We start from the raw sequence: 25,021 nt of genomic DNA, 5'->3' as shown, positions 1-25,021 counted from the left end.
GTTGATTTTAAAGGGAGCAGGTTTATAAAATGCTACATAGAAGAATGTTTAAATGCACAACACACACAAATACATTAATCAAAACTGCAACTCCTAAAAGAGTAATAGTTGAGATCACTGTGAGCCACTCTGTGCTGTGTTTTGCCAATACTTGCAAATACCATTTTAATACTACCTTCTTGAATGTACTGTTTAGATAGGAACCAGTCTGTATAGGGTTACCCTATGGGTCAATATGTTTCTGACCATCAGATGCTTCTAAAGGTCAGAAACATTCTCTTTTTAGGCATTGGAGAAATTTTCCAACTTGGGTGAACTTTGCCACTTTTTCTCTCTTCTCTTTTTTCTAAGTGTTGAAAACAACATACTACCCATGTGGGTCATATAAAATAAAAAAACTTGTAAATGTGAAGGTCAATCTAAAACCCACCCTACTTTAAAGTGAACCTACTTTGCTCATGTAGGACAAAACATCAGGTTCACTTCAATGCCAGCCTTTAAAGCATTACCTAATCTGTTTCCTCCCACATGACAGTATGGGTGCTTGGGGATGGTCACCCATACTGTCACAGGGCTTACTGTATTTGATTCTAGTGGCCAAACAGTGGTAAGGGAGAAAATGTGCAGTTGGTGGATCTCTATTAATGTGAACCTGTTTTGCCTTGCATGAACAAAGTACAAGTTCACCTAAAAGTATTACTGCTACTCTATGCCTAATTGCTGCTGACAAGGTTCAGGCAAACAGCTATTCAGGTTTAGGTAAACATTTCTTTAATAGCTCAAAATTTGCGCTTGCTCAAAATATATAATTTTTTCTCTGTAAGAAAAACAAGAGAAGGAGCTTCAAAACCATTGTTTTATATATAGTATCATACCTTGGCGTACAAATGTCTGACTGGTATCCAGCAATACCTCACAGCCCTCGACAATCATCCTCTCAATAGCCAGATTCTTACGGATATTTTCTGTTTCACTGACTTCATCATGCATTATTCTAAAAGGAAAACAACATGGTCTTGTGTTATGGTATTTACAAGTTTAATTATTTAGCTGTGTAAAATAGTTTGCTGCTGGTAAGACTGACTCATCAAATGCACGCACACTTGAGGATATTATTGCCTTGTCCAAGGCAATATTTAGTTTGTGAAAGCTGCAGATAAAAGGGTTACGCTTTATTGGAATACTTACAAAAAATGATGTAATTTTAGTTTTTTAAGCTTTTTTTCAAGTCTACATTGCTTTACCAATTAAATTTGAGATAAGAAGTCTATGAAGGCATTTTCCACTGACCATTGATTTTATTTTTCTGATTTTTACTAATACATATTTTGGTATTATGAATAAAACATTTTTATTTAGAGCATGTTAAAAGTACATATAGGTATGCCTTGTGCAGCATATATCTAATTGTACTAGTATTGATAACATGCTGTAAGTTTTAGATTGCAGTGCAGTTACCACTTCCTTACAACCCTAAGCTGTGCACATGGTTGATACCCTACATGTAGTGTGTTACACACAGCTACCTATAGGGAATGAAAAGTGGAGGTAGGGAGCAGTTAAGTTATGAAGTTGCCACCCACTATAAAATTTTCAAATACTGGTGCACTAAGAAGCAATTCAGTGGTGGGGGCAGACAAGCTGCAAGCTGCATCCGAATCGTAGTTCCCACTGCTAGTCTGAACAAGCCTTAACTCTGTACCGGGTGTTCCAATTTGACATTAGTTTTTGTCTGTAACTTAAAAACAACATTTCACTCCTTCAACAATACAGCTATAAGTATTCTAACCAACCTTACCCTCACACCACCCGAACCACACCTCATGCCATCTGGATGCATCCTTTAGCACCTGGCATTAGCTGCTGTCCTGAGACATAATAAAGTATTGGCAGACATAATAATCAGTCTCACCTTGACAGTTCCTCGAGCTTGGTTTTGGCATATTCTAGGCTGGTACGTTCCACATGTTCATGAGGTGTGTGAGCAAGCAGCTCATGCAGAGTCAAAATATAACGAGGAATCTAGGAAAAGAGGACATGGTATGAATCAATCAATCCATCTTTACCCCCCGAAATACAGATAGTGAGCCTGTTTATGTATTGGATGGTAACTGAGTAACGCTATGTTTATCTGATCTTTTCAATTTTGTCTTATTCAAATTTAAAGAGTTGTAAATGTAATAGGAAATAATATGTGGACTGAGATCCATTGTAGACAAATTTTAATGGCATTTAAAATATTCTCACCAAGCTTTTTTGGAGATTTGACCATCTAGGTTTGGAATAAAAGGCACTGCTGTTACGGCCTTGTTCACGGTTTTCTCTGAACATTTGTTTTATTCAGCTTTTATAAGATAAGTGTTCACAGCCAACTTATCCAACAAAGTATTCAAAACGCCACTAAATATGCAGATCAAAATAAAATTGTTGGCTGCCCCTTTAAATGAACTGCTAGCAGGCTCTATTAAAGTTTAAAGAAATGCAGAAGCTTACTAAAATTTAAAGGCTCAATAACACAGCATTGTGGCTACACATATTTATGTGCACTGGTGCACTGCGGTGCCTTTTTCTGTTAATGGCAGCCCAATGCAGCTTTAAAATGCACATCTGATGCAACGCACCACAGCACACAATATTTTGTATTTGCGCTGCATGAAAAAGACAGATTCTTGTTTTTGTACCTTGATCTCAATGATTTTGACAACACATGTCAATCTATAAAATGTCTGCAATGCAGCATTGTTGTGGATGAGCCCTATAATGACAGCTAGTTCTTTCAGCTGTTTTTTTAACATCTGGTATTAATCTCGACCCTGGACCTGAAAGTTGCTTTAATGCCTTCCAAAAAGCAGATAAAAACTATCTGAAAGCTTAGCAAATGCATTGTGAAAGCTTTCTGTTTTAATAATGTTTTAGGTTTTAGCAATTTCACAATATCTTTAAGCTTTGAAAGATCTTATAAATATGGTGTAAATGCTTTTTTTATCATAGCCTTCCATTATGAAAGCTGAAGCCCATGTAAACCTGGTCTATTTTTTAATGAATGTTAATGCACAGATTTTATGTTATTCTGGTGAATATTTGTGAGTATGTACATGATGTACTATGTTTTCTTAAGTAAAATAAAGGTTAATTTTTTTTAAGTAATACCTGTGCATGCACAATTAATTTAGTTCACATGTATGAGGCTCACCTTCTAAAGTCAAAACTGCACACTTTAAAATCTAAAGCAGCATAATCTGTACTGAAAATAATGTTATAATATCTTGTTATGAAATTTATCATGCTCAGTTCATAAAATTACCAATATACTAAGAAGTTTGCCAAAATCTTAATTCAAGACATTTACATTTTGTATAACACAATAAATTGACATTTTATTGCAATTTCTTTTCATTTTCTACAGACCTGGAACATAGGGTAGGTGAGGAAGGTCTCGAGAGTTCTTTCCTCGCAGTCCGGTTTGGCTTCATATTGTTTTAAAAGTTTGTCAAAGTCACGGTTTTGTTTGCAGCCTGCCAGGACCTGCAGGCTGTATTGATGGTTCCGTACAAACTCTTGGTAAATGTTTAACATTGGCAGAAGGATGTCAAACAGATCAGCTGCAAAGACAGTGCGGCATGGATGTGTAATCAATTACTCGGAACTGGCAGCAGTATGAGAGTCATACAGAGAGGCAAAAACATGAATTAAAGAAAATGACAATTCTCACCCAACACTAGCGTGGGCCAGCTAGAGATTCTTGCCTTCAAGCCCTGATAAAAGATCTGATGCAAAAACATGATGGTCTCACTGAAAAAAATATAAAATATATTACATGCATGCATAAAAAAACTGCATCGATACTAAAACAAACAAACCCAAACTGCATGCAATAAAGAATACCTCACAATGCAATCATGCTGTAAAAGAATCTGCTATATAAATAAATCAACTTTAATTTTTCATAGTTTGCTACCTAATTATCTTCAATTTTGAGCTTGGGATATCTAAATAAGATATATATCTCTTTGGCAACTGTAAATAAAATTAACAATTTATCGCTTAGAATGTTAATATTTCCTAATTCTGTCTTATTTATACTTCACTTGCTGCCTCCAAATGCATGCTGTATAGTACCAGACAGCACAATGATCACAGTTATCTGCCACAATGTTACACCAAGGAGATTCTTTTAAACATATTAAAAGTATTTTCATCTCATGCTGCATTGGGATACATTACACTCAAAAAGTGGTATTCCAAAATTGTAGTTGACTGATACAATGTTGCACCCTCTAATGGCTGTAAATTTGAATATGACACTACTTTCAAAAAATATATTAACACACACACACATATATATATATATATATATATATATATATATGTAGCCAGTGTCAGCTGTGTACACTAATATGACACTACTTTCAAAAAATATATTAACACACACACACACACACATATATATATATATATATATATGTAGCCAGTGTCAGCTGTGTACACATCACAAAATATATATATATATATATATATATATATATATATATATATACACATCTGGGGTATTCAATATGCTTGCATTCTGTAAAATGTTTTTTCCTCCCACAAGCTCTCCAAAATTTGAGCCAGGTATCTCCACCTGTTCAAGAAGATACTGCTGACGTCATCGTGGGCAATTGGTGGCTTTTTAGAGCTAGCTGCCATACGCAGAGGTCGCAGAAAGTTGTTGACCAAAATATGAAGCTGCTGAACATACTCGGCCTCAGCTTCTAGCATGCTGAACACAACCTGGTTTCTCTTGCGCATGCTGTCTGCATGGGGAGATCTTGAGTAATCCTGGATTATACTTTTCCATTTCCGTCGGCATAGCCAGCCACGTAGGAAGCTCTGCACCTGTGAACAGGAAACATGGCAGACACGTTACAAATCGGTGATGGGTTAGGAACTCAACTACATTGCTTGTCAGGCTGCAGGTTGTAAAAAGTGACATGCTGGAAAACTATAAAGCTGTACATGCTAAAAAAGCTGTGGGAAATACAGATACCTTCTTTATCTTCTTAATGTCAGTGTCATCAGTCTGAGCATTGCTTGGTGTTGATTGGATGCGCTCATTATCTTTCAGTAATGAAGAAATCTACAAAAAGTAATCAGGAATGAATAAATGACAAAGAATATTGTGGAAATGATTTATTAAGACAGTATTATTCTAATTCATGTTCAGGCAAAAATTTAGTTTTATTGAATTTCTTTGCATGTGATTGGGTAACCTTAGTAAAGTCAATTTTCCCCACATTCACTTAGCTAGGTGAATTTTTCCTTGCAGAGGGAACAGCCTAAATGCCTTCAATCAACCCAAACATTTCATTATTTCAGATTCCAATGTTCATGTTCATTCATTTAGATTCACTTAAATCAAAGAAAGTATTCCATTAGTAAATCAATTCTCTTTGCTGCCAATCTACAGTATGTAAAAATCAAACAGTATTGCATTTGTGTTAAGATCAGTTCAAAAGATGAGAAGGCTTCTATCCCAGTTTATAGGAAAGATATAGAATCCTGGTGATTATTTTTTTTTTGTGTGTATGTTGTACTAACAGGGTTAGTATTTTCTGAGGGGTTGGAAAAATTGGTACAAGATCTGTCCCTGCAGGATGAAAGTGTTTAATGGAGATGTTGCTTATGCAAAGTATAACCTTAACTTTGATAAAAATTCGGATTATCAGCTAATAAAATCAAAAATATCTCATTACCACATCAAAATGTCAGCAGCTGTGACACAGACATTACATTCCAATGACACTACATTCTACTCCTATATATCTTTACACAAAACATTCACTACTATAACACTAAATACAGGAGACATAACTGCACATCAGATAAGTCAAATACATCAGTCCCAAGGTGCTAGCAAGCATTGTTACAAAAAAACTTCAGCGGGTTGTGTCCATAACAAAACACAACTGAATTTTATCTTTAGAGATATCTATCTATCTATCTATCTATCTATCTATCTATCTATCTATCTATCTATCCACTTTTCAAATAGAAACATCTAAAACAAACCAGAGCAACCAGATTTCAACTGTCTCTTCCAAAAAACAAAAACAAATGAACATCATTCATTGGTTTATGTGAATGCAAACACTTTGCAGTTGGTTTCTAGCAGGTAAAGAGCTATACTGTATATACAGGTTGAGCTATGTATTGTGGTATTCTCTCTGGCCACTCTTATGATGTAGGCACAACTGCCAGACTGCACAGCCATATTCTAGAACTCCATGCAGATTACACTCTGGTTGAAGGATAAGGACTGTTTTAGGGAGCACAGACTTGTTACTGACTTATGAATTTGTATATTTGTTGGTATGGTATACATGAAACAGCATGTAAGCTTAAAGTGCACCTAAACACAAAAACAACAATTTTATGTACTACAGGTTACTAGTTCTTAAATGTCGTGGCTGCATATGTTTTCATTTTTCAATCTGTTTCTCCTTTATTTGTATTGGCTGATCATGTCATTAACAAACTTCCTGTTCTATGATGCCAATGATTTCTCACTGTACTATATCTATAGAGTAGCAGCATTGCCCCGCTAGAACAGAATGTGCTTTAGGACAACAGAGCACCCCTTGTTCTTATCTCCATTACATGGAGGGACATATTCTTCAGTTAATGGAGATTGTAAGCTCTTCTGAGCAGGGTTCTCTCCTCTTCCTGTGTCATTGTTTGTATCTGTCTGTCATTTGCAACCCCTATTTAATGTACACCACTGCATAATATGCTGGCGATATATAAATATACAATATGACCTCAATCTTCGGGCTGTATACCATGGGATCTCCCTAAGCAATATTAAACAAAGAAAATCCCAATTCCTCTACTCAAGCAACAGATGTGTAACGGATTTTGTCCTCTAGCATAAACATTCAGCCAATGTACTGGGTGCATGTTCAAGATGCAGCTGTACAAACACAAGAAACCTCTGCAATGAGTCAGTGATGATCTTGCTCACCTAAAAACAATTTTGATATGATTCTCAAATTTTCCATGTTTGCTGTGCCATACTTGTATGATCTATTCTATGTATTGAATTGCATGTGCACCTTTTACTGATTGGACCTGGAAACATTGATTAGCCCTGTGGCACGTTTACTTTCACAGCATCAATATGGGTCAGGGTAGTCCATGTACAAAGATGGGCATATGATGTTGAATCTGCCAAAATGTATCTTTCCGATGAAAAATTTGTCTCACCTCAGATTTAAGACGTTCAATCTCCACCTCTCCATCTTCTATTTGCTGCCTCAGCTGCTTTGCCACCTTCTTCTCCGTTTCCACAATTTGCAGTAAATGCAGGTATTTCTGCATGAGAGCTTCATGCTCGGTCACAAGGGTCTTGTAACTGAGAGAAAAAAAAAAACGTATTGTAGTAAACTGTGCTTCAAGATTTACGTAAGTGTTACCTTCAGTCTTGCAGATACAGCCTTATGATCTGACTGCATTGCATTGAGCTCCCACCAGCCATAATCTGCCTGTGTTGCATTGAGATCCCACCAGCCATTATCTGCTGTATTGCATGTGAGTGCTTATGTAAATGGGTCTAACATTAGGTATGCTATGAAAAAAACATTTTGGTTACTAATTTTATTAGCATGTTTAGGAAGAAAAAACATGGAAAAGGGAAAATAGCAAAATAAACTTCAGCTTTAGGACTGAGGTCTATAAATATTTACCATATGACAACTCTTATTACTGTGACCTGGGTGTTAAATAAACTTTTAATGCTGGCTTTAATTTTTCAATCTCTGTCCTTGCACCCACCTATATTTTTATCTTACAGAACTAAAATCTGATGTTTCAGGGCAATTGAAAAAGCAATTGGTTCATGTAAGGCATTATTTAATCTGACCACCCTCTGGCACCTCTGTCACTTGTTCCTTCCATAGAGCTGATTGTATTAAGAGGGGTAGAGTGGGAGGCTTTCACATGGGTGAACTTGTAGTTTCTGTAAACCTATTGCTTTGTACATTACACAGTACATACACAATGATCATCCATATATTGTGACCACAATTTTTCTTGGAATAAACTGCCTGTACAAATTGCTAGTTTGTATAGCCTCCAGTAAGACGTTTCCTTCATTTTTAAACCTGTATGTGGAAAATAAAAATTTTAATCCAACGGGTTGATTTGTCAGTTCATAAAGTTTCCTTTTCACCATTTTAGCTAGAAGCCCCTTTAAACAGGAGTCCAACAAGTCTGGTGAGGTCACAGATAGGTACCCTGAGTTTTGGGTTTTGATGCAGTCGGTCCCATTGCTATAATATTTTGACCCCCTTAGAAAGGAAACATCAAGGTATATGCTGTCTAATCTTTCAAGTGGAACACACTTTGCAAAACTGATCTACAGTAGCTTTGAGTTACTACCCATAATTAGTGCAGTGTGCACTGCCTTATTATATAAGCTTGATTCTATCATATTTGCAGTCTAGCACAGAACTTGTTATTCCAGCTGCTGACATGAACAGGTGTACAGGTGAGCATAGGAGGGGCAAATAGAGATATGCCTGTAGCAGTCTTAATTCCTTTATGCTTGAGTGGCTTATGAATGAATTTTCTTGATTGTCAGCCCAATAATCTTCTCAGACAGAGCCTAAATTAAAAGAGAGCAGCCCATGTTCACATTGTAAGATGCTTCTTTATGTTTCATAACATTCTTCCTAAAGGCTCTGCCCATCCAACGGAATATTTAAGTTTTATGTGGCCATCTCATCTTGAGCAGAAAAGGGGGAGCACAAAATCTGCAATCTTTGCTGCTGAGGTTGTTCATGGTTTATGGGGGGGGGAGCCAATTAACCTAACTGCATGTTTTTGGGATGTGGGGTAAACCAGGGTACCCGAAAAGATCCATGCAATCATGGGGAGAACATACAAACTCTTTGCAGATAGTGTCTTGGCCAAGATTTGACCTATTGCTGCAAAGGCAAAAAGAAAAAAATATTTTGACAGGAGGATTTGAATGAATGATGAGGGCCAACCACATCCTTTATTTCTTATTTAAAACTATTTACATTTTTATGATGTTAAATTATCAGGACCTGTACATTTTCAAAAAAGACTAATAGAGTATTGCTCTGTTCTCATTTATCCAGGTCATGGTATACCTTGTAGCAGTTATGTTCAGCTGAACATTCTGTAAAGTTAAAGACTATTCAACACACCATTAAAGGAACTCAGAGCTTAGGAAGTATTACAGAACATGTCTAGATGAATGGGACTAACTGCTACCAATTACATTTAGTGTAATAATTCAAAAGATATTAGGGAAGGTTAATGAAATGTAGGTTCATATGGTGAGTATAGTGTGCTTCTATCATGTGTACAGGTATTCAAGTGTAAAACTATACAAGTATTTTATACTAACTCATTATGCTGCAAAATATGATATAAACTGATGCGGGTAGGACAATGAATTGTGGCCGAAATGGAAACTGTGAATAAACAAGACTCCTTCTGTGTTTTTTACATTGGAACAATACAAAAAGTCTCTTGCTGGTTAGGAAACTAGTACTAACAAATTTAAAACCAAGCAGTATGTTAGAGTATGTTAGAGTAAGAGTAATGGAGTATGAAGCTGAACCATTAATGTCTTTTAATGGCAAAAGTCTTGATAGAATGAATACCTTGATGATGGATACAGGAAAACCAGATCTAGCTTGCGGCCTTGCCACCTACACATATGCCAGGGGTCTTACTGAACAGTGTTACTGTTCACTGTTGACTTTTTGATCAGGGCAGTGAAAATGTAAATCAAAAAGCCAATCCAGGGGCAACTGCTAACCCTAACTGTGGGTATAGCAAGTGCTTGTGAAGGCATTTGCGGTGCATTTTTCAGCTTGTAAATGAAATAATGTAATCTATGTATTCTGCTGGAGTGTTTAGCTGTTCTTGGACTATACAGCAAAGCTACTGCCTGCATACACCTGAAAAAATAAGAGACAAAAACAAACCAGTTTGTTCCAATGGGAAAGATAATGTGGGTAACTGTAGCTGTACCAATTTTGGGTTCTTTTTTTATTATTTTTTTTAAATAAAAAAATGCTAGTCTGATCTCAGCTTAGGAACACAACGACTTGAGGTAGGACTGTCAACATTGGGCACTGGTGCTTTGGGAGGCATATCATTCTCAAACCATCCCCCCAATGCTGAATTCCAGAGAGACTGGTTTCAGCAACTCCAGAACAGGTACAATGAACAGAACAGTTTGCCATCAGTCTTTGATATAAAATTTTAAACATATCACTGTGCTCCAAACCTTAAATTTGGTGGACTGTGGTTAGTGAAAGTAGAAAATGAACAATGTCAGATGTAAGAGCCAGAGTTGGTGGTCAGTAATTATAAAAAAAAAAAATCATTTAGCACCAGTGGTCAGTGGATGGAACATTAATATCACATTGTTGGTATCAGTGGGAAGAATTGTGCCCATCGTTTGTTTCAATAGGTGGAATTATGCCCCACAGCTGGAACAAATAGTACCTCGTCACTGTGTTTATTTGGAGAAATAGCACCCTATGGGATGGATATAGGCAAGCAAAGAGCCATAGTTAAAGCACTATTAAGTAGGTCAGTGACGAGCAGATATTATAAAACATGTAGCATCGATGTTATATATACAGTACTTATTACATGAAATAACTTAACCAATAGAATGTTTACATAAAAACAAATAACATGTATCAAAACATTACCAAATTAAATAATATAGAACTGTTTTATTTTGCAATGGGGACACAAACTGCATTATATATCTAAATGTGCAGAAAATGCAAACTGTTAGTATTGTGAATATGGTGTGAATGCAGTATAAGTATGTGGAGTATGTTCAATGAAGCAAAAACAAAAAGTCACCAGGAGGAAGTATTACTTGACATGCAATGTCTCTTTTGTCAAATAAAGAAGCCTTGCTTCCTGGTGGCTTCCCATTTTAGTTCCACACTGTACAACACATGCCCCATGTATGGTGGAGCTCAGCTCGGTGCGCAGTAGTGTCGCATACAGAGTCATTCGCCAGAGACAATGTAATTCCTGCGCATGCATAGGAGTTCCATCCCCTGTGGCAATCCATACTTGCTGATAATGGCAGAAGCTCACCAACCATCAATGAATATAGCAGGTTTAATGTGCACCGTACCTGGCTCGGGAGATCGCTGTTACCCACTCATCGCAGTCCTTGGAATCCTCTGTGCGTAGCTCCAAAGGCTTCTGATTTTCATGGTTAAAGTTGATAATAAAACAATGCTACAAGAAAACACACATTCAGCAAATTAATACATTTCAATTGTTATTATTAATTTTTTTTCCTAAAATCTAAATTGTAAACCTTACTGTTTTCCTAAATTCTGTCTGTACTACATAACCTCCCATATCTGTCCTGTTCACAATGTATAACTTTAAATTGGTCTACTGCAAGTGACTGTACTACAAAATCTCACACCTCTAACGTCACATTTTATTCTCCCAGACCCTCTGCTCATGGGTGACAAGACTTCTCATACCTTGTGCATCACAACTCAATAAACCTGTGTGCCACCAGCGAAAGTTGTATATCATCTCTTGTACCTTATACTAATTGCTGTGTATCAAATAGCAGGCAACGCACATGCCCGGATAAGAATTTTACTAAATAACCCAGTGTTTCTCAACCAAGGTTCCTCCAGAAGTTTCTAGGGGTTCCTTGAACAATGTGTGCCCCTCAGTTAATTTTTAGTTTACTCCAATTATCTTTATGACTTTTTGTAACAGTGACATTCTTCCCACTAACCAGCAATGTAGGAGGCATTCTTCCCACCCTACCACACTGTTTAACGCTGTGCTGTGGATATAGTAAGTGTAGCAGGTTGGATATAGTAAGTGTAGCAGGGGTAATTTTAAGGGTCCCCCACCCTTCCAGACTGATATAACCTAAAATTGCGTAGCCCCAGTAAATAACTGCATTGCCTCTCATACATAACCTCTGCCAGGGACTAAATTCTGTAATATCTGTAAACCTTACTGAAAAAGGTTATCATATGTGTTTTTATCAATTACTGTTCCATAAAACCCATTAAAAGTATTTATGGCCAATGACTACTTTGTATAACTACTTATACTATTTCTATGTCAAAGATATGTCCTCCACCAAACTGTGCATTGTGTACCATCCCACACATGTTCTGTACCAGTGACCATACAATGTAACATCCCATGCATGTTATCTTTCAAAAGCTGCACCATGTGGTATACTATGCCTGGCATCTGCCAAAGATTGCACCATGTAACATACCATAGCTGTCCTCAATCGATATGAGAATCATGCAACATCCCATACCTATCCTCTGCCATTGATTGCCATATTATGCCTGTCCCCTGCCAGTGACTTAATTTGTAGCATTCCGTACCTAAATTCTGCCAAAGACTGTAAAATATAACATGCCATACCTGTCCTCTGCCAACAAGTAAGTGTACTATATAACATTCCATCCATCATACACTAATGAATCAGTTAATATTCCATATCAATTCTTTGCTAGTAACTGACCTACATACCACCCCATACCAATTCTTTACCAGTAATTGTACTATGTAACACTGCATACCTATCCTTTACCAGTAAATTGCAAAATGTAACACCCCATATCAATTCCTTACCAGTAGTTATACCATATGATACCCCATACCAATTCTTTACCAGTAACTGCACCATCTAACACCACATACCTATCCTTTACCAGTAAATTGCACCATGTAATACCCGATATGAAATTCCTTACCAGTAATTGTACCAAGTGATTCCCGATACGAATTCTTTACCAGTAACTGCACCATGTGGCACCCTCATGTCGATTCCGTACCAGTATTTGTACCATGTAACACCCCATACCTATCCTTTACCACTAGAAGCACAGTGTAACACCCCATATAAATTCCTTACCAGTATTTGCACCATGTAACAACCCATACATTTACTCCACTGCCCAAAAACAAAATATCCAGATGTCCTACAAACATACCATGGACTGCTGGAAAAGTGAGCTCTGACAAAATTGTGACATGGGCTCCTAATAAAAGCAAGTAAAAATAACTTCCTTAGATTATTATATACAACACAAATAATACATATAAAATAATCACAAAATCCTAAGGGAACATTTTCCCAGCAAAATATCTTATATGACCGTTTTGGCTGTTTGCCACTTTAAAGTGTATGTAAACCCTTAACATTAAATGTTTCTGCTTTGCTCAATTTTTGGTTTGCTAAATGTACAGCTGAAAGTGGTTTGTTTGTTATATCTGTTTTATAATGTACAAAGATAGCGGTTTATGTTACCGAAGGTCATGTGAGCTGAAACTTCCTGTGCACGAGGGATAAGGAGGAACAGGTAAGGATGTCTAATGTCCAAAATAAAATAGGCAGGGCTGACAACTTATACGTATGAATTTTGTATCAACAATACACTGTGTTGCCATGTCATACAAAGCAAAATAAGGGTTATTTTTCTGTTCTTGTAGTGTGTAAAAGGATAAAACCTAAAAAAATCATGCCTATAATGTAGACACAAATACCATGCGTTTTTTTAATGTGTATAGATGACATATACAAATTTATATACAAAGTTATTTCCAATAGTGATTTATGAAAAAACATCGCAGGAAAGGACATTTCCATGCTTTTAGAGGAATCCAATGGAAAATGTATGTGGTGGCATACAAATACTGACTACATATAGAGTGCAATGCATTATTCGGACCAGGAAGAAGCCATATTTCTACCCAATCATTTTCTAATTATCTATTTCATTTTCTTTTGAATATTTTATAAATTATTAAAATGTACACAGTATTAAAAAGAAAACCCAAAATAAAGCCAAAAAATAGTTGTGACTGCCTGCACAAGAAGTTGTGTCTTTGGCCATCTTGATTGCGCTGGATGAGGCAACTGAATACATATATTGGGCCCGATTAATTAAAGCTCTCCAAGGCTGGAGAGGACAGACTTTCACCAGTGAAGCTGGGTGATCCAGCAAACCTGGAATGCATCTGGTCCAAAATTGAAAACAACTTTTATTAAGTCCATTCCAGGTTTGCTGGATCACCCAGTTTCACTGATTAAAGTGTATCCTCTCTGGAAAGGTTTAATAAATCAGGCTCATTGTGTGAAACACACACAATATATGGGAGACATTTATACCCCATAAAAGATTTGTAATTTTGTATCTCCAGTCTTGTAATCCAGGGATCCCTGTCTGTCACCATTATTAGATAGTTGCCATCCAATTCAATAGCATTGGTAAAGAGAACAACCTTTCCTGCTTATTAGATAGTAAATTATCACCAGTATAATAATAAAGTCATACTTCTGCTCATTTGCCTCCTATCAGCATGGTTAGTGTCAGCTCATAAGCAGGAGGCAAAGTATACATGGCCACTTGTGTTGGCACTGGCACTACTGTCATGGCAGTAGATTACAAATGGCCCATCTGGCAGCCCAACTATAATTTATATTTAAAAATATGCAGAGAAAATAGTTTTTTAGTCATTTTGTTTTGTAGCTGAATTTTTGGACAATGCTATGTTCTGTGGTGTGGTTACCATTACCTCACACCAGAGAATTGCCGGCTTTGGGGAAACCCATGGCAGCCCAATAGGAGTTCAGCACTACGTACAGCCACCCGCTGTCAAATGCAAGGACTGGTTCTTTAGGAATTAGCGCTGCAGTATGTGTGGCCGAGTGGATAACAAGGTGCCAGTCTCTGGGAGCCACGCAGGAGCGATTGATCCCCTTGCAGGTCTGAACTCCCTTATATGCGATGATTCTGTCATCCCCTCACTCAGTCCTTAGTTTTCCAAGAAACTGGAGTGACACTTTAAAGTCAACCTTTCCTAGGAAAAATCTAGAGGACGGCACTAAAAAATGCTAGTTTTCTGTTTTTTTATTTTTCACTGACCTGGAACAGATTTAATTATCCCTAAAGTTAAAGAAAGGCCAACAGTTGTTTTCTTGCATACACACATTGGTGAAACCAGAGGATCAGCATGACAGACAGGAAACTAAAGCCAGCAATGGCAGCTTCTATGCTATACCAGGTTTTCTTTACACAGCAGCGGTCTCCTTTTACCTTATTAGAAGTATCCCTGGAGGTGTGCCAAATATTCACAGAGCACCTCTGTGTTTCAGGATAAGTATACCGGTGTCAGCATCCACTGAATATTCATGAGCCTGCACGCTGTCGGTTCACTTGAAACTGACGCCATCACTGAACCTTGATTTACGTCTGTGTGTGTGCAGTGAATAGAGCCGAAGATGTGCAGAATAGGAGGCCAGGCTGTGCTGTACATTCATACTATTTTCATCCATTTTCTTCCAATGATACATGGCACAGACCGGCTATAAAAATATCCCACCGTCCCCTCCTTCACCGTATCCATTTCCACATTGCAGTCACATCTGTTCACACTCAAAGATTAAGTAATGAGCTGCCCACACTATTTTTGCCTTCAGCACAATGTTCCCATCGTGTTTACCAAAAGTTCTTGGTGGTGGATACCTGGCTTGTTCACACGGCAGAAATTGTTCAGTTGTCAGAACACCAAACCCCTCAAAATAGAACAGGGTGATCCTATGTTAGATGTCAATTTAGTAATCATACATGTCTGCATATGTTGCTGATACTCAAGCTGTCTTGCCTTCCTTTGGCTGAGTATCTAAGATCGGTAATAAAAGTTCACTGCAGCCATACATGAACATTTTGCATTTAAAGAGGACCTGCCGTGTAAAGGTAATCCATTGTGGACATGCCACTGCTTAAGGCAGAACTAAAGTCAGACTTTGAAAATTTGCGATTTTTAGCAATGTCCCTTCTGCAATGAAACATACTTACCTGCTGACTGCTGTCTTATGTCCTATCTGCGCTGGAGGTATCCCATCCTGGCCAATCAAGATGGCCGAAGACCTGACTTCAGGAAGAACAAGAATGCAACCACTGAAGTCACCACCAGTGCCATAACTTGTTCCAAATCAAAGCCACGGTATCTCCAATATTTTTGTCCCATCCTGTCCCCAATTCAGCCAGCAGCCTATTACATTCTAGAATTTATCTAGCACAAATCTGCAAGTAGAACTCAAAGCAATTCTTTTTTTTTTTAGTTTTGGTAGTAGAGTTAGAGCCACAGGAAGATTTTTATTAGTGTTACAAAGATTTGTTCATACTTCTCATCCTCAAAAAACAGGAAGTGGGAAGAAACCTACTCATAGGATAAAGTCACTCCTTTTTACAACAATAGTTGTCATTAGAAAAAACGTGTCTACACTGAAGCTTTATCACCAACTCTTGTTTCATAACAGCCTAAAAATGTTAAGACCCAACTGTCACAAGGACAGGATGTGAAGTAAAATCTTCTAAATGGGGGAAAGACAGCAAAACAAATTTTTCAGGATTGTTAACCCTTTTCCACACTATCCAAAACTAAAAATGTTTGGAATAAGATTTTAAAAGAAAGCAGTACTAAAAAGTGGACATATGTTGCAGAGGTTTTTTTTATAAAAATACTGGTCCACTGGTAGGCCCAGTACAGGTCAGACTGTGTAATCTGCATGCACTGGATCAGCATGGCAGTCAACCAGATGAAAGAGTTATTAATGGCAGCAAAACATATTTGACTGCTACAGCTTTCTTTTTATTTCTATGTGAATTTTCATTATCTATTTGACCCTCTTCTAGAGACCAGTGGGTTCTCTGGTTTGTCTTCAAAGAACATAAGGCAGACAGATGTAGTTCTACCTAGGCGACAGTGAAAAGTCTGCTGAATTGTTTGCTAATGTTTATATAAAATTCACATTACAGCTTTGCAAAGAAAACTTTCTGATTTTAGCTACAGGAATGAGGACAAAGTTTTACCCTTCTAGTGTGACATCTATTAGAGCTAAAAGTATGCAACGCTTTACAAATCCATAGTCCATATCACTAACTCAAAGGGGCTCACAATCTAATGCCCCTACCAAATGCTTTGTCAGGCAGGTTATTACTGCAGAAAAGGACAGATGTTCCATCTACAATAATGTGTCTTACCTGGCTGATTGCTCCGGGTATCTGGCCTCAAAGCTGAGTTGCAAATGTGCAGCGTCAACTTAGGGTGCCAGCGAAACCTGGCAATCCTGGCTTCCCTTGCATGTGCCGGGGATTAACTCCGGCGGTTATGTCACACTAACAAACCCAGATGGACAAAGATCATCTCTGGGAAGAAGAAGAGAAGGGAAATGGTGGTGCCCTCTGATGGAATGCAGATAGGTGAGTGGTGGGGCTTAAGTTTTGCTTTTACACAGTATAAGTTCAATTACATTTATAGATTGCTACTCTAAGGGCTCTATTTATAAAACAGGAAATCAAACATTCCCTTGTGGGAATCTTCCAGGTCCATGTGTTTCAATGATAGTAATTGATTCCCACTAGGGAATGCCAGATCCCCTGTTTTATAAATAGAAAACTAGGAATGTGCTGGTGTTGTATGCCAGTATCACCATGTGCTCCAATTGGTGATCACAAATCTGTAAGTCCTCAGTATATTTGTTATGTACTTCTATTGCTTCCTAACACCAACATCAAACCTTTAAACAACCATGGGTGAGGTTTCCATATTCTATGTTCTGCCTGCTTTACCCCAAATATATATTTTAGCCAAGGATTCCTCTCACACTGGTACCGCAATCACAAAGTGGTAGATTTACTAAAGGAATTTAGGCTGTTCACTTAGCGAGAGATAATTAACTTAGCTTAGTGAATGTGATTGAAAATTCATTTTGCAAAGAAAGAACATTCAAGTAATTAAAATAACATTTAAAAAGTCAAGAAAGCTTTACCTCATTCACTAAGCTAAGTGACTTATCATTTGAAGTGTAATAACTCTGCTGAGTGAATAACCTAAATTTTAGTTGATTTACTACAGATCCACTTTTAGGTATCCATGATCAGGCAGGTTATTATTGCAGAAAGGGACAGGCAATGTCCCTTCTGCAATAATGTGCCTTACCTGCTTGATCGATCTGGGTATCTAAAGTCAAAGCTGAGCTGTGCATGCACTGTGACCACTTTGCTTGTCAGGGAAACCCATCAATCCTAGCTTCCCTCCTCGCATGTGCCAGGGATGTATAGGTTCCTGCGTGCCTGTGCAGGAGTTATGCCATCACAGGACGTCCAAACAAGATGGTCGAAGATAGTTTCTAACAGGAAGAAAAGAAGGAAGATGGTGGTGGCCTGTGATGGAACCCAGATAGGTGAGTGGCGCAAGTTTAGTTCCGGTTTACGTGGTTTAGGCTGCTCACACAGATCCCTAAGCTTAGTGAATGCAGTGAGATTCCACTTTACCCAATCACAGACAACAACAAAAAAACAGTAATATTCATTGCACATGGTGGAAAATGACTGATATTTGTAGTTTGAAAGCTTTTAGCAATAAACAAAAGTTTGGTGTTTACTCCGTGAACTGCCTAAATTACTTTAGTAAATCAACCACAATCTGCTTGCTATAGGCACCATATCTATTCCTTTTGCCCCCCAAAGTTACCAATCTGAAGAGCACTTTCTTTACATTCCCTGAGCTACAGAGCTGCATACAGCACATAGTTCTTTGTGGATCCTTTCTACTAATGGTATGGTCCAAGAATCTATGTGTTCCTGTCTATACACTCATGTACATTGGACTTCTGGGAGAAGAAGTTTTGGTGGTTAGCCCAGTAAAGAATTTATAATGACTGGGTTTGGCATCAGTAAAGCCACCCTAGAATCTAGAATAACCTAGGTCAGTGTTTCTCAACTACGGTGTATTTACAGCTTGCTAGGGGTTCCTTAAACAATGAGCAATTTGTAACTCTAAATTCAGTTCATGTGATACCAATGATCTTATTAGTTATTTGTAAGGGTGACATTCTTCCTACCGGCCAGCAATGTAATAGGTATTCTTCATACTGACCACCACACTAACGTACTATAAGCTGTGGATATAATAATTATAGAAGGGTTTCCTGAAGATCTGAAAGTCAAGGGTTTTGGCATGTTAAAAAGGTTGAGAAGGGCTGTCCCAGGTTGCTCTCCTCACTAGGCATACATAATGCCATAGTGCCAACCAAAGTTTACAACACAACACACAGTCACTCCAAGATTTGAATCCCAACCAGGGTATAAACTATCCCCACCCAGAGTTCTCTTAATTCTATCCCCATACTGATTCATTGGTTAGCTATTTAGACCTCTGTGTATCGAACTCAGGAAGCTTCATTGTATCTCAGGTCCTTCTCAGCTTTTTTGTAGGCCGGTTATAAATACTTCCACCTGGGCACATTGCCCACCATCTTTACTCCAAGATTTGTATTTGCAGATAGTTCTGTAACACTGTTCACTTCTAGGCACCACATGTAGGTCAGGATTTAAAAAAGATACATTTGTTCTTCTTCAGTACCTATAGGAAATCTATCATAATGCAACATCTAGGTGATAAGGTTTGGGTGGAAGCCATTCCAAATCACCGGTGGCAATGCTAAAGCTATACAATGATCTGGAACTAGTTTGCATCACTAGTTATATAATGACTGCTTCCATCAGAGCCTATTCACAAAGAGGGTTTGTTTGTAGAAGAAACACTTGTTTTGTGTTAGCTAGAAAAATTATGAATGTTCAGGACACAGCTCTGTTCTTTACACTTCACCACAAAATCTTAATTAAACTCATCCTACTGGCCCCCTGTATATCCTTTGCACCCCTTGTTGGGCATACTTGTCTACCAGTCATACATCTTCCTATGCACCTCTGTTTAGGTTTTACCAGCCAACACAAATCTCTGAGCACAATTTACTATATCAGTGTAATGATCAGCTGTCCTCTGAGATCCTGAACATCAGCACACCATCCTTCCAAGTTCATCTATACCACACAAGCCTTGTATGAATATGACCCTACATAATGTAGGCGCCCTGACACGTTATATACACCTTTGCACCCACACCTTGCTAACCTTGTATAACCTAATGCAAGGTGCACCCTTACTGCATACCTATGAATCTACACCTTCTGTATACACCTGTATCATCAGTAACACTGAGCATACCACGTATCGTGCATATACTCATATACACTCATCACCTATATGTGCCCACATGTACCCTGATATCCCTTATAAAAACACCAACCCTTTTCCTGACAGCTATATCTGTCTGTTCAGGCCACCAACATTTACGTAGCATTGCACACCTATATCATCAGTTTACACCGAGCATACCTGTCTAGTAAGGTTCACTCCTGTATATGACTCCAACACCTACACTGCAAATACAGCACATAGATCACTCATCTTCACATACATGTACCCTGATACTGACAAAAATCCCCAACCCAATCACTGACAAGTATACTTGTGTCTCCATGCCCCCTGCACATCACATACAAACAGAGCATTCTTCACCAGTCTTCACGTCCAGCCAGCAGTAACCTGATCCCCCACCATCCCTCTAATTGGTATACCTGTATGCCCAGGTCTCAAACATGTCATGGGCATTGTACACCTGTATCATCAGCTACACTGTGTCTACCTGTCTATTAGGGTTCACTACCTACACTGCACAAATAGGGCATTCCTCATGCAGCTGTACATGTACCCTGATACTCCTTACTATCCCCATCTGTCCCCTGCCAGGTACACCTATGCTATGCTAGGCACACTTGTCTATTAGGGTTCACCAACTACACTGCAAAGCTACAGCACTCCTCATCCAGCTGTGCTTTATGCACCCTGATACCCGTTACTATTCCCACCCATCCACTTCCAGATATTTCTGGGTGCCCAGGCCACCAGCACTGTGCACCTGTATAATCAGCTACACTGGGCATACCTGTCTATTAAGGATCAGCCTTGGACTCTTACACTTATATATAGAGCACTCATCACCCATCTTTTTCTCACCTGTGCCCACATGTACACATTTTTTTACCTATGCGTGGCCAGGCCACTAGCATTATACTCCTATATCCTCAGCCTTTCATATCATAACCTGTCAAACATTCCATCTGCAGATCTTTATCTCTACAGTAGTTGTAGACCCATGTAATAACCTTTACTACGCTACACCCTCCCCCCGTATCATCAACTACACTGAGCACACCTGTCTATTAGGGTTCGCTATTTAAACAGCTCAACGATAGCACTCCTAATGCAAATGTGCTCCATGTACCCCTACCCTCCCTCTGCTAGGTATACCTGTATGTCCAGGCCCCCAGGATGGCACACCTCTGTATTCAACTACACTAAGTATACCTGTCTACTGGGGCTCATCCTTGTACATGATTCTACCACCTACATTGCACATATAGCGCACCCATTACTCATCTTTACACCCAGCTGTGTCAATATGTACCCTGGTATACCTGTGTGCTCAGGTCCCTAGCATTGTACTCATGTATATCCAGCCCTCCCTATTCTGACTTACCAATCCTCAATTTGCAGATCCTTATACCTTCACCCAGCTACATCACCATGTTCTCTGACAACCCTTACCAGCCACCCTTTCACTGCCAGGTGTGTGCCACCTGTATCATCAAATATACTGTGCACAGCTACCTACTAGGGTTTACAACCTACACTGCACAACCATAGCACCCCTCATCCAGATGTAGCCCTTGTATCCTGATATCACTTCCTACCCCCCACCAATCCCCTGGCAGGTGTGTGCCCAGGCCCCCATCCCTGTACACCCAAATTATCAGTTTTACTGGGCATACCTGTCTGTTACAGATCATCCTTGTATAGGACTCTACAACCCACTCAATGCACATACAGAGCACCCATCTTTACAACCAGTCTTACCCACATGCACCCTGATACCCCCACTTCCCCCTTACCAGGTATACCTGTGCACTCAGGCCTCCACCATTTGACACTTGTATCCTCAGTCCACCCTATTCTGACCTTTATTAAGCCCTAAACGTGCAAATTCCTATCCCTACACCCAGCTGTACCCTCATGTACCCCTATACCCCTTAAGACTCCCTACCCTCCCCCTGCCAGGTATGTGCCAAAACTTAAGCATTATTATTATTATTATTATTATTAATAAACAGGATTTATATAGCGCCAACATAATATGCAGCGCTGTACATTAAATAGGGATTGCAAATGACAGACTAATACAGACAGTGATATAGGAGGAGAGGACCCTGCCCCGAAGAGCTTACAATCTAGTAACAAGCATTGAACACCTGTATCATCAACTACACTGGGCACACTTGTCTATCTGGGTTCACCACCTACACTGCACACACACAGCACTTTGTGTACCCCGATAACCTTACAATCCTGTTCCTTCCCTCCTCCAAGTATACCTATGTGCCCAGGCCCCAAGCATTGAACACCGGTGTATTCAGCTACAGTGGGCATACCTTTTCATTAGGGATCATCCTTGTATAGAACTCTTCTACATATAATGCACATACAGAGCAACCATCACCCATCTTCACTCCTAGCTGTGCCACATGTACCCTAGTATACCTGCGTGCCCAGGCCCCGCACATTGCACACCTGTATCCTAAGCCCTTCCTTTACTGACCTAATGCCTCTTACCACTCCCTGCTTACCTCCTGCCAGGTATGTGCCCAGGTCCCCTTCAGCCATATTCACTCTCACCTGTGCCCACATATACCCTGGTATACCTGTTCGCCAAGGCCCCCAGCACTGCACACCTGTATCCTCAGCCTTCCTTGTTCAGGTCTAATACCTCTTACCACTTCCTGCTTACCCCCTGCCAGGTGTGTGCCCAGGCTCACTTCAGCCATCTTCACTCCCACCTGTGCGCACATGTACCCTGGTATACCTGTGTGTGCCCAGATCACCATTATAGAGCACCTGTATTCTCAACTACACTGGGCATACCTGTCTATTAGTGTTCACCACCTACACTCCACACATAGAGCACTCCCCATCCAGCTGCACCCACATATGCCCTGAAACCTGTTACTACCCCCTGCTACGTGTGTGGTCAGGCCCCCTGCATTGTACACTTGTATATTCAGCTACAGTGGGCATACCTTTTCATTAAGGATCATCCTTGTATAGGACTTTTCAATATATACTGCACATACAGAGCAACCATCACCCATCTTCACCCCTAGCTATGCCACATGTACCCTGGTATACCTGTGTGCCTAGGTCTCCAGCATTGTATAACTTTATCCTTAGCCCTCTCAGGACTGACCATTAGGTCAGCCTTATTAGCCTCTTACCACCCCCTCCTTACCCCCTGCCAGGTGTGTGCCCCGGCCTACTTCTGCCTTCTTCACCCCCACCTGTGCGCACATATAGCCTGGTAAACCTGTGTGTGCCCAAATCCCCATTATTGTACACCTGTATTCTCAACTACACTGGGCATACCTGTCTATTAGTGTTCATCACCTACACTGCACACATAGAGCCCTCCTCATCCAGCTGTACCCACATATGTCCTGATACCTGTTACCACCCCCTGCTAGGTGTGTGGTCAGGCCCCCTGCATTGTACACTTGTATATTCAGCTACAGTGGGCATACCTTTTCATTAAGGATCATCCTTGTATGGGACTTTTCTATATATACTGCACATACAGAGCAACCATCACCCATTTTCACCCCTAGCTATGCCACATGTACCCTGGTATACCTGTATGCCCAGGCCCCCCACATTGCACACCTGTATCCTTAGACCTCTCAGTACTGACCATTAGGTCAGCCTTGTTAGCCTCTTACCAGTCCCTGCTTACCCCCTGCCAGATATGTGCCCAGGCCCCCTTTAACCATCTTCACTCCCACCCGTGCCCACATAAACCCTGGTATAACTGTTCGCCGAGGCCCCCAGCATTGCACACCTGTATCCTCAGCCTTCCCTGTACTGATCTAATACCTCCTACCACTCCCTGCTTACCCCCTGCCAGGTATTTGCCCAGGCCCACTATAGCCATCTTTACCCCCACGTGTGCGCACATATACCCTGGTACACCTGTGTGTGCCCAGATCCCCATTATTGTGCACCTGTATTCTCAACTACACTGAGCTTACCTGTCTATTAGTGTTCACCACCTACACTGCACACATAGAGCCCTCCTCATCCAGCTGTACCCACATATGTCCTGATACCTGTTACCAACCCCTGCTAGGTGTGTGCCCAGGCGCCCTGCCTTGTACACCTGTATGATCAGCTACAGTGGGCATACCTGTGTATTAGGGACTTTACAACCTACGCACTGTACATACCAAACACTTAAAACCCATCCTCACACCCACATGCACCCTGATACCCCCTGCCAGGTATGTCCAGGCCCCCATCATTGCACACCTGCCCCCAGGTGTAGCTCCCCTGCTGGTCGGTATATACCTGTCTGTCAGGGCCCCCCTTGGCCCCCCGCTCACAGCTGCATCCTTCCAGCAGGTAGAGCGCACAGGGCCGCCCGCTGGATTCGCTCTCGAAGCAGAAGAGAATATTGTGCAGCAGGGAGAAGCTCCGGCTCTGCCACCGGCTGTTGTCCGAGCTGCGTTTGCTGAGGATCCCCCTGCGGCTCCCGTCCTTCCTCGCCAGCTGCCCCAGGTACACGGCATGAGCCTCGTTCAACCGGAGCCGCTGCATCTTCTGGCCGCCCACGGTAGCTCCCCCCCCCTTACGGGGTGCACCCCCTTTATCTCCCCCCCCTTATTGTCCGGTACTCCCGTACAGTCCGGGTACACCCTCCCCCGTTGTACGATAATTGCACTCCTCCCACCGTCACAGCCCCCAGCGCCTGTCACCCTCGGAGCGCTGGCTCCGCCCCCTTCCCCTCCCCTCCTATCCCTGTCCCGGTGTTCGGGTCCCGAGTCTCCCTAATCACGTGACGCGTGCCGATTCAGCACCAAGGACAGAGCCCGGCCCACGAAGCGAGGCAAGGAGGGGGAGGGGTCAGGTGGGAAGTCAGGGGGGCAGGTTAGGAATGCAGAGGGGTGTATGGCTTCGG

General features: G+C 40.3%; 1 protein-coding gene across 4 annotated transcripts in view; it reads right to left on the bottom strand.

Moving 5' to 3' along the window:
• The window catches only part of RASGRF1 (Ras protein specific guanine nucleotide releasing factor 1), a 47,114-nt gene extending 22,438 nt beyond the window's left edge, over positions 1-24,676 (bottom strand). For all 4 annotated transcript variants that reach the window (XM_072402514.1, XM_072402517.1, XM_072402515.1 and 1 more), the window contains exons 1-9: positions 24,412-24,676; positions 11,183-11,289; positions 7,246-7,393; positions 5,030-5,119; positions 4,625-4,878; positions 3,713-3,792; positions 3,409-3,602; positions 1,913-2,022; positions 876-994 (exon numbers count right to left, since the gene is read on the bottom strand). In XM_072402514.1, coding sequence (XP_072258615.1) covers positions 876-994; positions 1,913-2,022; positions 3,409-3,602; positions 3,713-3,792; positions 4,625-4,878; positions 5,030-5,119; positions 7,246-7,393; positions 11,183-11,289; positions 24,412-24,660 — 1,351 coding nt within the window. In that variant the 5' untranslated portion in view covers positions 24,661-24,676. The remainder of the gene's footprint in view (positions 1-875; positions 995-1,912; positions 2,023-3,408; positions 3,603-3,712; positions 3,793-4,624; positions 4,879-5,029; positions 5,120-7,245; positions 7,394-11,182; positions 11,290-24,411) is intronic.
• Positions 24,677-25,021: the final 345 nt, after the last annotated feature.

The sequence above is a fragment of the Pyxicephalus adspersus genome, chromosome 2 (genome assembly GCF_032062135.1).
Source record: "Pyxicephalus adspersus chromosome 2, UCB_Pads_2.0, whole genome shotgun sequence".
NCBI lineage: Eukaryota > Metazoa > Chordata > Amphibia > Anura > Pyxicephalidae > Pyxicephalus > Pyxicephalus adspersus.
Note: the sequence above shows the minus strand (reverse complement) of the source record. Positions and strands in the feature narration are given on the sequence as shown.